Genomic DNA, 14655 nt, shown 5'->3' with positions numbered 1-14655 from the left:
ACAAGTCGTACACATTCTTTTTGAATTACATGTTTCTTTTCTCTCAAAAAAGTTTTACTTTACAAGCTAAAATTTACAACTGCAGACGCACATGTGTAATTACTATTATGTTTACGTCTATATTTGTGTTTCAAATTAGAGTTTTGCCATTACCATATTTATACTAATGCATGAGAGAGATGAAGAGTGCTATGAAGAGTTAAGCTGAGGAAGATTCTCTGTCATCCAGGTCATAGCCTACTCATTCCAAAATAAGTAAAAAAAAAAAAAAAAACATTCCACTTGACTGTTTTTTTTTTCCAAGTTTGAAGACATTTCTCTCCCCATTTAGGAAGCTTTTTCAATTGAAAGTGTAATAAATAGCATTGAGTTTAACGCTTTATAGAGTGGACCAAAAACACACGGGTGATTGTTTTACTTTTTTGGTATGAAGAGATAACAGACGTGGTCTGGAGATGAACAGTACATGTATGCTCAGCTCTCAGTCATTAGAACCTTGATCTTCAAACTGGTAGAGTCTCTTTTCTTCATTTTCAATACTATTTCTGTAAATAATCACCATCTGCCAAGTGGTAACCTTATATTGAATTGTCTGTGTGGTAGTTATGCAGATTTTCAATTCTTATTAACGTGCGAACACTTACACACAGGTGGATGCATGTTAATAAAGATCAATTATTGTCATTTACTAAAGTTAAGAATGTTTGTCAAATCTGATGTGGTGCATTCGTAGGCGATAACAGTAGGGGAAAAAAAGAGAACATAAAAATGTTGCATGAGGCCTGTTGCCGCGACTGGTTTAATATATTTCGACCTAAAAACTCGGAAGGCATGAAAATAACAGTGGTTAAACCTTTATCAATATAGACATGTTAGATATTGTTAGAAAGCTTATGTTCCCCAAAATTCAACCACCAAGTTCATTTTATGGACATAGCGAGCCCCAAAGCACAATTAACACAGATATAGCTGCAGGGTAAAATGTAAATATGAAAAAGCAGCTGCAACAACATACATTTGAAGGCGTCCTGAAGCCATATTGTAAATTCAATCTTCAATTCTTTATATTCAATTTGTCCATAAGCGTCCACAGATTAAAAGTAATCCAGCATTTTCATAACAGGAATATTCCGTGATAAGAAAATGGCCACATTACATCTGTTTTTTTAAATCAGAAAAGCAAGTAGACTTACTTTCTCAAACTTTTGCGTTAGCTTTCAAATGATGTATCACACATGTAATTGGGGCTCACAGTTCCTTAGTTATTTGTTTTTTCATTTGGGTATGAAAAAATGTTGTTACATCCATCATGGACAACACCTTTCACCGTCTGCACCGGACTGTAGAGGTGCTGAGCAGCTCCTTTAGTGAAAGACTTTACACCCACCCTGTTTGTAAAAAGGAGCGCTACCACATGTCATTTATCGCTGCCCCACCAGACTATATAATGCAACTCTACAACGGCGATAACTTGTGCAATGTGCAATTACTATTTCATACCCTGTGTAATAAACTTTTGCTTTATATTACCCAGTGCATAGTTTTATAGATAAATACCAATATATATAAATACCCTGTGCAATAAAAATGGATGCACTGTATATACTGTATATATCCGCCCCATGTACCTTGTCTTACTAGGTAACGTTTTCTTTTTGACTATTTGATCCAATGTAACAGGGACATTTCCACTGTGAGATCAATAAAGTCAACTAATCAATCAATCAATAGCTACAAAATGGAAGACCAAGCTTTTATTTTATCTTGTTTCCTACTACTTACGATCATTAGACCTCATGCATTAACATGATCTTATTCTTATCGCAAATCTCTCTTACTTTTTTTCCTATTGTTGGTTTTTACAAATGCGCCACTTCAGATTCAACAAATGTTTTTAACAAAAAAAAAAAAAAAAAATCATAAATGATCCGTGTAAACCTATGACTTTCCACACTTGGCATAGAAGAAGAAACACTTTACTGTTTGAGATGGAGGTTCTGCTGACTGAGAGCTGACCAGCAGAATTAAAGGACCAATAAGTCAAGTCTGGAGCACTTGTAAAATTGTTCGTACCTAAGAAATAGCGTAATAAAGGTGAATGTGACATTTTCTGCTAAATCACTCGATTTAGCAGAAACTCAATCAAACGATTTAAGAACTAATTTGTTCATTCGAGTGGTACATTGTAAGCCCATTGTTTCTAAAGAATTAATAGTATATAACAAGAAAGATGAGTGAAAGCAGCTGCTATTGCCATACTAATTTCTATTTCTTAATTGAAATAGAACACATTCATATTCATCAGGGTTGCAGTTTGTTACATAAATGATATCTTCTTTAAACGATAATCATGTTGCATGCTACTTTTCTGCTTGATCTGATTATTGTGAATGGTAAGCTCTGCCAAGTGCAAGTGATGCATTACTCTAAGGTCTCCCCACTTCTGAAATTCATCCCGTGCTGCCAGAAGTTACACCAGAAAAACAGATATAAGATATGCCACTTTCGTACTGAAATAACCCATGTCCACACAACAAAATGGCGTGTTGCAAGGAATTTTTCCACAGGTCTTGTATGGCTTCTATATGTAACTGGCTCCAAGCCAACCCATCTAGTAAAAAAGATATCACTGTTTGAAAGACAATATATATGTAGTAATTTAATTTCTGTCAGTTCAAATATGTCAACATGCTCTTTCACTTAAACTACTATAACTTCTTAAATATTTGTGAGTTTTGAACTGCATTTTCCAACATGATATATATAGGTACAGTGCCTGAATCTGCAATTTGTTTCAGCTTTGATAAATTACACTGCATATTGATAGACATGAAGAAACCTACCATTTGCATCAATTTCTCCAGGATGTTGAAATCTCCTTCTGGACAGAGTGCATCTTTGATGCCCATGATTATTTTGGCAGAATCTATTACCAAATGATGATCATGGTACTGCTCAATCTGTGTGATTCTTTCTTTAATCCATTTTCTGTCATCAGATGGGTTAATCCTGCACATTATTGCTAAATCTTTGTATAGGTCTTCATACTTTCCTTTGTAATCCTGAAAGACGTTGTCAACTTCCTTGAGTAACAGTTCTCCACTTTTAAGATTATCATAAATCGTTTTATACTGGCTATAGCAAATCTGGTATATTTTACTATGGACAAGATCAAGGGTATAGGCTTCTTCCTTTTCTTTACTGTGATTTGTTCCATCTTCTTCAGAGTGTTTTCTTGACAGTTCTCTCACTTGGTTGGCCCAGCACGTTTTGAAGATCATGGTGTCTTTAATCTCACGGAGTTCTGAAGCCATTTTATGTATGGTATCAGAAAGGTCGAAGTACGTGACCTTCCTTGTTGCCTGTGTGCTGCTTTCAAGTGTAGCCACGTTCATAAATTCATTCAAATCCATTATGTCAAAGTTCTGTTGATGTTTTTTGTCCAGCCCCTGGTAGTCAACTGCAATTTAAAAAATATGTAAAGATTGAAAATAAATAATAATATAACATCATCATAAATCAGGATACAAGATATTAATTTTGGATGATCACTTTGCATGTAAAGTGCTAGCATATGGTATGCACAGATTCTTTTATGTGCTTAAATCATTTAAAGATTTTCTTGAAACAAAACCTTTTCATGTTACACAACTTCTCAGAGCATGAATGATTGACGTTTATCATCTCCATTTTTACTACACTACATTGGGATGAGGAATTACCGTACCTCATTTTAATGCGAACTTTATTGTTATGTTTCTACCTGTGCAGTTGTATAAATAAAAAAGAGGTCTGACTGGCTATATTTTCCACTTGATAGAAAGCCTGCAATAATACTCTGATATGAATATCTGCTTTCTGAAGGATTAGAGCTTGCCTTCAGGTTGGTGTGGCAGATATGGGGTGGCACCTACAAAGCCATTGTCAGTCTGGTCATCTTTAGGGAAAACCTGCATTACCCTATGTCCTTCTCAATTTAGTGATCAAGGGTTGGGGTTAGAGGTTAGGAAGCAGCGGCCACCTGGGTAACCTTATGACTTTCTTCAGGTTGTGTTTTAACTAGAGTTTGCCCTAGTGGTTCCCTAATCCAGATGGTGTTGTTGCTGATGGGGAAATCTGAACATGTCCCAATGCCCCAATATCTTTGAACACACACATGATTCATTACAACACAGACAGGGTTCGTTTCAAAAAGTTGATTTTAAAGTGTCTGGATGGTTCAAATGATTTCCAAACCCAGCTTACTTTCCAAAAGGATGTCCATAATTTGGCTCTCAGAATTGTTCTCATGTTGTTGTCCCACCATCATTCAGTTTACAAAATGTATTGGTAGCAGTTTAGAAGATGCAAAAAAACTGTTTCAGCGTGTGTGTATGTTTGTTTTTGTATGTCTAACTGAAAATTCTAATAAAAATATCTTTGAAAAAAAAAAGAAGTTGCAAAAAAACAGGTAGTTTTTTTAATTGAAAAAATAAACACTACCACATTATGGATAGTATTATGGATAAGTGTTTGTTCTCATATGCCAGTAAAAGAGTGGAGATTTGGGCCACCTGGCATGCTTGGCACATATTCAGTGTATTAGACTAAAACTGTGCTTCTTCAAACATAAGCACCTATGATATCACACATGCTCTTTGTAAGACAACAATAAAGAGTTCAGCTAACTTGATGGGTTGTTATGGCTTATTTCTGACAATAAAGGGAGAGTTTGAGGACAGGATAAATTGTCCTAATACTTTTGTGTTGTATTAAGTGCAACAATAAAAGGGAACTGGAGTTTATGCTTAAAATTAGTCTTATTAAGGGAGGCAAAAAATATACACCCCTATATGAATTGGACTTTTATAAAGTTTAGATCAAGAAAACCTGACTGTAGGGATTTCATTTTCTCAAGGTAGTGCAGGATACCTAGTCTGTGATTGTAATTGCCCTTAAAGTCGTAGGGAAGTCATATTCAAATGTCAAATCATTCTGGCTTAAACATGTATATAAATGTACTCTTTATCGGACGATATTGTCCCAAAAGTTAGAAAATTTCTATTTAAACAAAAAATCCAGTCTTAAAATCTTTTTCTTTTACGTTATCTTATGCAGGCCTGTTAGTTATACGTCAGCTTGAACACCTAAATTTGGTCATTCATATATCAACTGTCATCTGTCAATCAATTTTTTTCTGTCAAAGCATATTGATTCATATGTCGCAGCAAATATACGAGTTGCTAACTGGTTAGCAAGATGCTGCCCCCTTGATAAACGACCAATCACATTCACTTTATTTACTTGTGTAAAGTCTGGCACCACTCAAGAGAATTACGTTTGGAACAGCCGCTTCCCTAAAACTTAAAAAAAAAATCAATACTGCAAGGGTACAAAATTATGTGTTCTAATTCGATTTCCTCATATTTTCCTTAACCCTTAAATTTCCTTACCCCTGAAAAGAAAATTCCTCCTAAGCATTACATGGAGTGCTACTTGTAAGAGCCACATACCTTTGACATGTTCATTTAGGTCTTGACAGGTTTGTAGGAGACCACTGATCAACTCTACTTCGTTGTATACAGCATTTGCTTCGTCTTCCCTTTCTCTCAAAAACTTTCTTATGGTTGATTCATCTTGACAACGTCCATCATCACAAAGGGCATCTAGAAAACAAACAGCAACGCAACTATGAAAAAACAAGTACTAAAAATATAGTTATTCCCAAAAAGTAAAAAAAAACAACAAACTACTGGACTTTGTTTACCAAGTTTGATGACGTTTTTCTTCCCATCCAGAAAGCTTTCTTAATTCAAAATTTCTGGAGAAGTGTTGAGTTTGAGTGACCAAACCAAAGCCTTGTTATGGCTTAGAAAACATGCAAATTGAACTGAAAACAGGTCCACCGATTTGTAATGGGGAGTCGTTGTTGGCCTGCAAATTAACCCAAAACTGGCCCATGCCTCTGTATTTGGGAGTTGTTAGGGTCTTTATTGGCCTGTCTTAAAAGGCACAATGTTTTGACCACCTGCATGTTCATGATGATTGAGATGATAGTGGGAAGGACTCAACTCTAATGCTGCGTTATAAGTTTTCGAGAGCTGAATCCTGAGTCCACCCCCTCTGTTAAAGGTTTTTTTTTTTCTCTCTTAACGTAAATGGCTTCCTTCTCACCCCTTTCAAACCACCTGTCTTCTTTGTCTAAAATGTAAATATTCTTGTGGACTTCAGAACCACAGTGGTTAGGGTGATAGGTCTAAAATGCAGACATTTTGAATTTAAAGAGCTTTCTGGATGGGAAGAAAAACATCATCAAACTTGGAAAACAAAGTCCAGTGGTTTGTTTTTATTTTTATTTTTTTGAATGACTATGACCTGGATGACTGAGAATCTTAACCAGCATAAAAATATAGTACCCAGACAAACTCTCAAATTTGAATTCTGCTTATGCAGAATGTTAATGTCAAAAGATTGGCTTTTTGTGGTAGTTAAACCTTTGTTTGTGTGTGTGAGTACTTTTTTTTAAGTACCTTTGTTGATATAATTACTAACTTTATGAGGACCAACAGCTTTTGTGGGGACAAAAGGTTAGTCCTAAATTGGTGGATGTCCATTTTTAATGTTACAGAGTCAGTTTAGATTAGTACTTTCGCACAGCTAGTTCTGATGACTGCATATCAGCAAAAGCCTGTTAATCAACTATCAATATAAATCAGCTGTGCTGGACCAGGGAAACCTCTAAAACCTGCAGGGCAGCGGCCCTCGAGAAACGACTTTGGGTATGCCTAGTTTAGAGGTTTGATGTTAATTAAGTGCAGGTTAAGGTTAGACTTTGGAATAAATATATATTAATGGTAATGGTTAGGATAAAGGTCAGGGTTAGGCATAAATCCATAACAAAAATTTATATAAGTTAAGTCTTAATGTCGATAGAAATACAAACTTATGTTTGTGTGTCAGGGAATTATTTTATGTTTAACTAGGGGTTCACTTACAGTTATGAACCCAGCAGAAAAATTTTTAAATTCCTGTAACAGGGCTTTGGGAATTGAAGAGGCATCATGGATTTTTTTTAACAATACTGCCACCTTTTGCAAAAACACAGAATGCAACCCTCTTCAGCTCTTTCTTGTAGCTCGCGCTCATACTTGACAAGGTTATTTCTTTTATTTTTTTCACCTTGCCATTGGTGTCTCAGTTGAGCAGGGTGCTGGCTGCTTCTGAGTATCCACAATTTTTATCTTGAATACAACGTTCACTTGTTTGCTAGATTGGACCCATTAACATGGATGCACTTGACGTCAAATCCGCAGACCAGGAACTCCCAATTGGAGGAAGATTCAGAAAATCACGCTACAGGCTTATAGATGCATCAGCACTGAACTACCAAGGTGTTACTCCTCTCTTAAAACAAGGTTTTAGTTGTAAAGGGTAAAAGAAAGAGAAATGCTTTTGGGACCAAAGTGTTCTAAAGAATAAACATTACAGGCTTGGTTTTGAAAAATAGTAAATTAAACGAAGCATCATAAAGTCAGAGTATTAGATTATAAAAAAAAAAAAAAAACTGAGCATTTAGAAGAGCAAAATGAACAAAATTATACAAAAGAAATTTATTTTTTTACTCACCTTTTTTGAGCAGAGTATTAGATTATAAAAAACTGAGCATTTAGAAGAGCAAAATAAACAAAATTATACAAAAGAAATTTATTTTTTTACTCACCTATTTTGAGCAAACAAAGGAATTGTTCTTTCTTCTGAAGAATTTGTTTAAGTGATTTCATTTTAATCTTTCCTTCAAAGAACTTTGCAGAGACTGATTTAAACACTTTAGCTCCCATAGCCATCCTAAGCTGTGCTTCCTTTGAAAGCAAGACTCCTCCTGCACATGAAAAATTAACATTGTAAAAAAAAAAAAAGATGTTTGTGTTCAGTGAAATACAAAACAAAAACATGCAGTATAATGATTTATCCCTAAACAGTTGAAAATAATATGTCAAAACAGTCTACCACCACTTGGTACTCCATTGTACTTTGTTTTTCTGTGCCATATGCACAGTTGGGATTTTAAGATAGCATTACAGCTACAGCAACTGTTAGAGTGATAACTATCCTGTCTTTCAACCAGAAGGGTCATAAACTTTTATGACCTCCTGTAGGTCATGAGGCAGAATCACACGGTTGTGTGACTTCCATCCAGCCAGTTGGTCAATTCACACTATCTTATTACCTGCATCCTCCCAGATAATCATTACTGGGTCTTCTGTTTTAGGCCCGCCTTATGATGTTGTAAACTCTTAATAAAAGGCTTTGCCATGAAGGGATCTGTGTGAGAAGGTGCTGGTTTTCCAAGCCAGCAGCTTCTCTCCGCTCTGCAGACGCTGACGTCACAAAACCCTGTCTCTGTGTTGATTATTTCCTTTTAATCTTTTAAACTCACATTTCTCTGGATTAAAACCCAACATTTTTGGTGCTAAAACTCCGGGAGTCAAGATCCAATTGTCCAGGACCGTGCGGGACCAAGGCCAAGAAACTGTCCACCCTTTGCCGGACGGAGCCAATAGGTTGGTCCAGCCCTGCCCTGGACATCCTGGTGATGACTCAAGCTGAGGACTGATCTGCACAGAAAGGGTACGCCTAAAGCTTTTGATCAAAAGTTGGTCTGGGACTATGTGAAAGCTATAACTAGTTTTAGTCGCTAGGATATTTGACAAACAGGGTTTGTTGTGAGAGATCTGGGATCAGTATTCTGTGCGTTTGAGTCTGGGACTCTGTGTTGTTCTCGAGATAGTAAGGTTTGCAGCTGCAGCAGGGATATTTGACGAAGCCAAGTTTTGTTTACAGATGTGGGATCTGGGTATCCGGTGCGTGCAAGGGCCTGGAGCTGGAGACTCCAAAGTGTACACGATAAATGTTTGTTTTTTTTTGCCTCCTCCAGAGGCCTTCCTTCGTCAGAGATGGCGTCGCGGCCGACCTCCTCCAGAGACCCTCCTTCACCCACCGGCCTCCTCCAGAGACCCTCCTTCGCCGCCGGCCTCCAGAGACTCTGCCTCGCCTCCGGCCCCACAGCCGGCCTCCAGAGACTTTGATTCTCCTTCGCCCACCCTGGATGGGTTGTTTTTGTTTCTGGACATTTTAGGGCATCTGGGATCCGCCATTAAGTGGGGGGTACTGTCATGGTTTTGGTTATGTTGTGCTTTACTTTACTCCATGTTTCCTAGTTTTATTGGTTTAATTCTTATTTTGTTGTAGTTTCTAGATTTATGTTAGTTCTCAGGTTTTTCTGTTGTTTTCCTCTGTTGCCCTCTTGTGTGTGTTCCTTTCCCCTTGGCTCCGTCGTTGTCTCCTCACACCTGTTTCTTGTCAGCTCATTAGCCCTGTCATTGTCTCAGTCATCTACATATACCCCCCCGCTGCAGTCACTACTTGTTGGTTCCTTGTTGTTGCTGGTCCTGTCATTGCTGTTGTTGTCTCACCTCGTCTCTCCCTGGCTCCTTGTATGTGTTTTCCCTTGATGTCTCCATGGTTCTGGTCTGTTACATTTTTAGTTGGATTTTTGGATTCCTGCCTTTGTTAACTATTTTCATCATTAAAACTAAAAGTATTCACCTCAGCCTCTCTGTCACTGCATTTGGGTCCTCCAAACCACAACTAAACCCTGACATTAATGCCATCACTGTTAAAAACAATTACCCAATCCTCTCCTCCGCCTCTGAACTGGTTCAGTCAGCCACAATCTTCACTAAGGTGGACTTACGTAACGCTTACCACTTAGTGCGGATTCGCCGGGGAGATGAGTGGAAGACAGCCTTCACGACTTCCCTTGGGCATTTTGAGTACCATGTAATGCCTTTCGGTCTTTGCAACGCCCCTGCTGTCTTCCAAGCTCTGGTAAATGACGTCTTACGTGAATACCTCAACGTCTTTGTGTTTGTCTATATTGACTATATCCTCATCTACTCACGTAACCCAATAGAGCACTGCAAACATGTCAGACTGGTCCTCCAATGCCTGCTAGAAAATACACTTTTCTGCCTTGACGTAAAGTTTGAGTTTAACAAGCCCTTTGTTGCCTTCCTGGGACTCATCCTGGAAGGGGGTAGGGTACGATCTGACCCCGATAAGATCAAGGCGGTGCTTGACTGGCCTGTACCCGAGACTCGAAAGGAGCTTCAGCGCTTCTTAGGGTTTGCCAATTTTTACAGACGCTTTATTAGGGGTTACAGTCAGATCACCGCCCCCCTCCACGCTCGCACCTCTGTCAATACCACTTTCTCCTGGAACCCCAAGGCCGTCCCGATTCTCCCAGGCGCCGTACCTGAACTACTCCGACCCACGAAAGCAAAACTGATGCCCGACGCCTTGTCCCGTCTCTTCTCCCCCTCCGACTCCGTGAAGGAACCGGCTGCAATCCTGCCCCCCACATGTGTGCTCAGAGCTCTCCAGTGGGAGGTACAGGACCTCATTACCCAACCTCTCCAGTCCGAACCCTGACACCGGAACTGGTCCTCCTAATCGCACCTACGTCCCCCCCTCTGTCAGATCCCACGTAATCCAATGGGCTCACGCCGAAAAGTTTTCCGCACACCGTGGCATCCATCGCACCCGAACGCTCCTCGCCTGCAGTTTCTGGTGGCCCACTATGTCCCAAGACTTCAAATAGTTTGTTCTCTCGTGTCCTGATTGTGCTCAAAATAAATCCTCCAACAGACCACCATCCGGCCTCCTCCAGCCCTGCCTATCCCTGAACGTCCCTGGTCCCATATAGCCCTGGATTTCATCACCGGTCTCCCTTCCTCACAAGGTATGACAGTAATCCTCACAGTCGTGAGGATTTCCAAGGCCTGCCATCTCATTCCCCTCCAGAAACTCCCCTCAGCTTTCCTCATGGCCCAGCTCCTGGTGAAACACGTTTTCCGCCTCCATGGTATCCCACAGGAGATTCTGTCTGACCATGGTCCCCAGTTCATCTCGCGGGTGTGGAAGGAGTTTGCTGTGGCCCTTGGTGCCCGGTACACTCTGACCTCCGGCTACCACCCGCAGACCAACGGTCAGACAGAGCGGATGAACCAGGAGCTGGAGACCGCCCTCCGTTGCCTCACCTCCAAGAACCCCACGGACTGGAACAAGTACCTCCCCTGGATTGAGTATGCCCATAATAGTCACGTCGCCAGAGCAACTGGACTCTCCCCCTTCAAGATCTCCCTTGGCTATCAGCCCCCACTTCAGCCCCCGTCTTCATTTCCTGCTCACTCCTGTGTGCACCCAACCTTCCACGTGTCTCAGATCAAGCCTGTCTCCTCCAGTCCCTTGCGCTGTGCTCCCGCTGCTGAAGCAGATTCCCCCTCGTTAAAGCATTCAATAAATCTCTTAAAAGATCTGCCTGTTTCATGTGGGCCAAACACGTCAAACCAAACATGACACTTAGTGCTAACATAAAAAGAGCTGCCAGGTTCATATCCAGTCTGTATTTTTGCACCAGCCTACCTATTCACTGTGCCAGATATTGAAAAAAACGGCATTGCTGATGTGTGTCATTGGATTTTCCTTATCTTATCTGGACTAAGATAATTCACTTTGTAAATTAATGAAGATTTCAAGCAATCTAGTGATTGAGTAAATATGAATAACATATACAGCAGCCATCTTAAATGATCAATGTGGAGAGTGAGTGTATGATCACATCAAATAAACATCAAATGGTTAGTTTTCTCTATAGCTAGTGCTTTTTTTAGTAAGCTGTACCTCTTGTTTGCTCTAAACTACGGTAGGCACTTGATTTAGTTTCAGTTTTAGTCCATGTTTTGCTCACAAGTTGCTGTAAATAATATTTGCTCACTCTAATTTAATAATCTAATAATATCCCATTGGACTAATTAAACAAACACAAATATGTAAGTTCTTAAAGCTTTCAGGTATGCCTTGCAAACCCATGGCAGGTCCACAAAAAAGAAAAAAGAACCTTTGGATGTTATTTTCCAAAAGATCAGCCACCCAAGAAAAGACTTACCACTTACAGTACAGAGAGGGTGTACAGAACAACTCAGTTAAGCAGGATTCATAGATGAGGAGGAACCACAGGGATGTTCTTATTTTATCATTAGTTATCTTATTCATTTATCCTTATTTTGGTCCATTGAATATGTTTAAAAACTTAATTTACATCACATTTTCCAAAATGAATCATCCAGAGAAGAGTGGTCTTGTGTCATGGAGAGTTTTCATAGACTCTACAGCCTCCTAGAAGGTCTCAGTTGTTTAGCTGTTTCGTCAATGTTAAAAAAAACAAAACAAAACGAATAAGATAAAGGCTTAAGATTCTTATTTCTTAGCCTATTACCAAATATTAATACAAATGTGGTTTGCACAGTATTCAATTACACTAGTTCCTGTGTTAGTGCCAGTAATTCAGTAATAACTGATTAGTTCCCCATAGTTTATTTTACTTGAACGGCATAGAATAATTACTAAACAAAGTTTACAAGTTCTTAGTTAACAGTAGTTTTGCATCAATGCCATTTTTTGGCCCCGATACGATACCCGATACCTGGCTGTGCAGTATTGTCCGATACCGATACCATCCGTTGAAATGTATGTTTGTGTGTTTATATGAAGATCTGCATACAACTTGAATGAAAAATAATTGTCATCATGGCTTTACCAAGCTGCTGCCTACCTTTGTGAAGCAGGAAAAAGACTAATGCAAAGTCGATCCAGTAGTTTTATTGCCTACCTGGAATGGGTGACAATGGATGAATAAACTTTTGGCTCTCAAAATGGTATCGGTGCCCTATTTGTTAGTACTCGCTGATACCGATACCACCATCTTAGTGCTGGATCAGGGTCCTGCCCAATACTGGTATCGGTATCGGTGCAACACTAGTAAACATTATAATTAAGATCTAAGCATTTTAGTAGGGCTCATTCTTCTTTAATTAAATTCTCTGAAAATTACAAGAATATAGAAAATTATGTAGGCTATATTGTATGAAAAAAAAATCCACATAGCTACAGATCACTTATTGTTATTCAGTTACTTTTACTGTGCTATAAACAATTCGAGATTTTGCCACTTTGTTTCAGTCAAATCCTCTGAAAACCAACAAACTATAGCTGCACCTATAGGCTTTCAATCAAACCCTGACAAGGGTTGCCTGTCCAAACTATTTCAAAATCTGACTCCAAGATTATGTGAAATGTTGGCAGCTCTGTTTTGGCAAACTGTGCTTGCCAGAGGCTGAAGGCTACGCTAAGAAGCAAACAAAAAACCTCTGGAGAAGTTTGTGCTTAATGGAACGAGCCAGACTACCTTTCCTGCGACCCAGAAGGAGCTGATTGCAATGTTTCCTCCTTCCTGCAATTCAAACCAAGTTGAACTCAGTGTTTCCTGAACCTGCATGCTGTAGCAGACAGAGGAGAGCTAGTCCAGCTCTGTTAACCTAAATCTAACAACCAAACAGAGGGCCCCAATCACTGTTCGCCGGAGAAGACGGAGAAGGAGGAACTGCTGCTTGAAGGCCATGGCTACAAGCTAACGTACGTAGCTAAAAGGGAGACGTCTCAGGCTAAAGTGAGTTATAAAATTAAGCCCCCCTGTAAAGTTGCCTCTCATTATTGCATTGGATTAATCCAAATCTCTTTGAAAAATGCTGTTGGATACAGGACTGAAGACAGTTTCTGCAAAAAACCAGACCAGGTGAAGGTCTTTCACTCCACCTAACCAAAACAGTAACATCATCCTTGCGCCTTTCCACCTGCTGTTTAATAAGTGCTCTGCTTTGGGGAAATAGCTAGAAGAAAAAGTTGTTTTTGTGTTTTATTTTAAATAAGCTTTATGATTCAAATACTGAGGGTTTTAAGACCTTAACTGAAAGCTAATCCTCACTGCATCGACTGAACGAGCCAGGTGTCTATGAAGCTAATGATCACTGGACAGACTAGTGTTGCTAGCTCCCAGCCAGCTTATACCCGACATGTTGTAGACAGTAATCAAGTTGAGGGAGGATGAGGGGGGATGGCATCCCCCTTCTGAAAAAAATTTTAAAAATCATCCCCCGTCTTAAATGACCATCCCCCCATACCACCCCCTGTGACATTTTATCACTGAATGTGTAAATGTATATTATATATTAACAGTAATGGCGATAGTATTGCAATTTCAACATTTGGCAGGCTGTGCGCTTACGAGTAGCCTGACTAAATCACGGTGGCCCAGAGGGCACGTGCGTTTTAATTTTCAACCTCAATAGCGCAGTCAACAGAGCAGGTGACAGTGTTCTGAACATCATCACGGCCAAGCGGCAAAGACAATGTGATTTGAGGGAATGTGAAAATAAGGAGGGGAGGGAATCTTCCTCAGGTTCCAGGTTCTAAGTTGCCGAGATCTATCTCCCCTGCTTAGTTTGAGAAATAATGTGTGCACAATTATGCAAGTTTGTCCACATAATCACACCTGTTCTCTGTGATTGGGGTATTAATTTCATAACTCTGGGACAATAAATGTGAAAATAAGGAGGGGACTGAATCCTCGGCAGATTCCAGGTTCTAAGTTTAACAAATAAAGTGTCAGAAATGGTTTAGAATGGTGTTGATAGCAAAATTGGAAATTTGGTATCCACTGAGCAGAGAATTTATTCATCATACACTGACTGTAGCACATTGACTGAAACGTGTCTCCAT

At 39.4% G+C, this 14655-nt stretch overlaps 1 protein-coding gene across 1 annotated transcript in view; it reads right to left on the bottom strand.

The window, feature by feature from the left end:
* The window catches only part of LOC107098033 (E3 ubiquitin-protein ligase RNF213-like), a 50853-nt gene extending 42625 nt beyond the window's left edge, over window positions 1–8228 (bottom strand). Inside the window, 4 exon segments of the mRNA XM_015395459.1 lie at window positions 2844–3460; window positions 5493–5645; window positions 7700–7858; window positions 8207–8228. Coding sequence (XP_015250945.1) covers window positions 2844–3460; window positions 5493–5645; window positions 7700–7858; window positions 8207–8228 — 951 coding nt within the window.
* Window positions 8229–14655: the final 6427 nt, after the last annotated feature.

The sequence above is a fragment of the Cyprinodon variegatus genome, unplaced genomic scaffold (assembly GCF_000732505.1).
Source record: "Cyprinodon variegatus isolate N-32 unplaced genomic scaffold, C_variegatus-1.0 Scaffold742, whole genome shotgun sequence".
NCBI lineage: Eukaryota > Metazoa > Chordata > Actinopteri > Cyprinodontiformes > Cyprinodontidae > Cyprinodon > Cyprinodon variegatus.
This window is presented reverse-complemented; position numbering and strand designations above follow the sequence as displayed.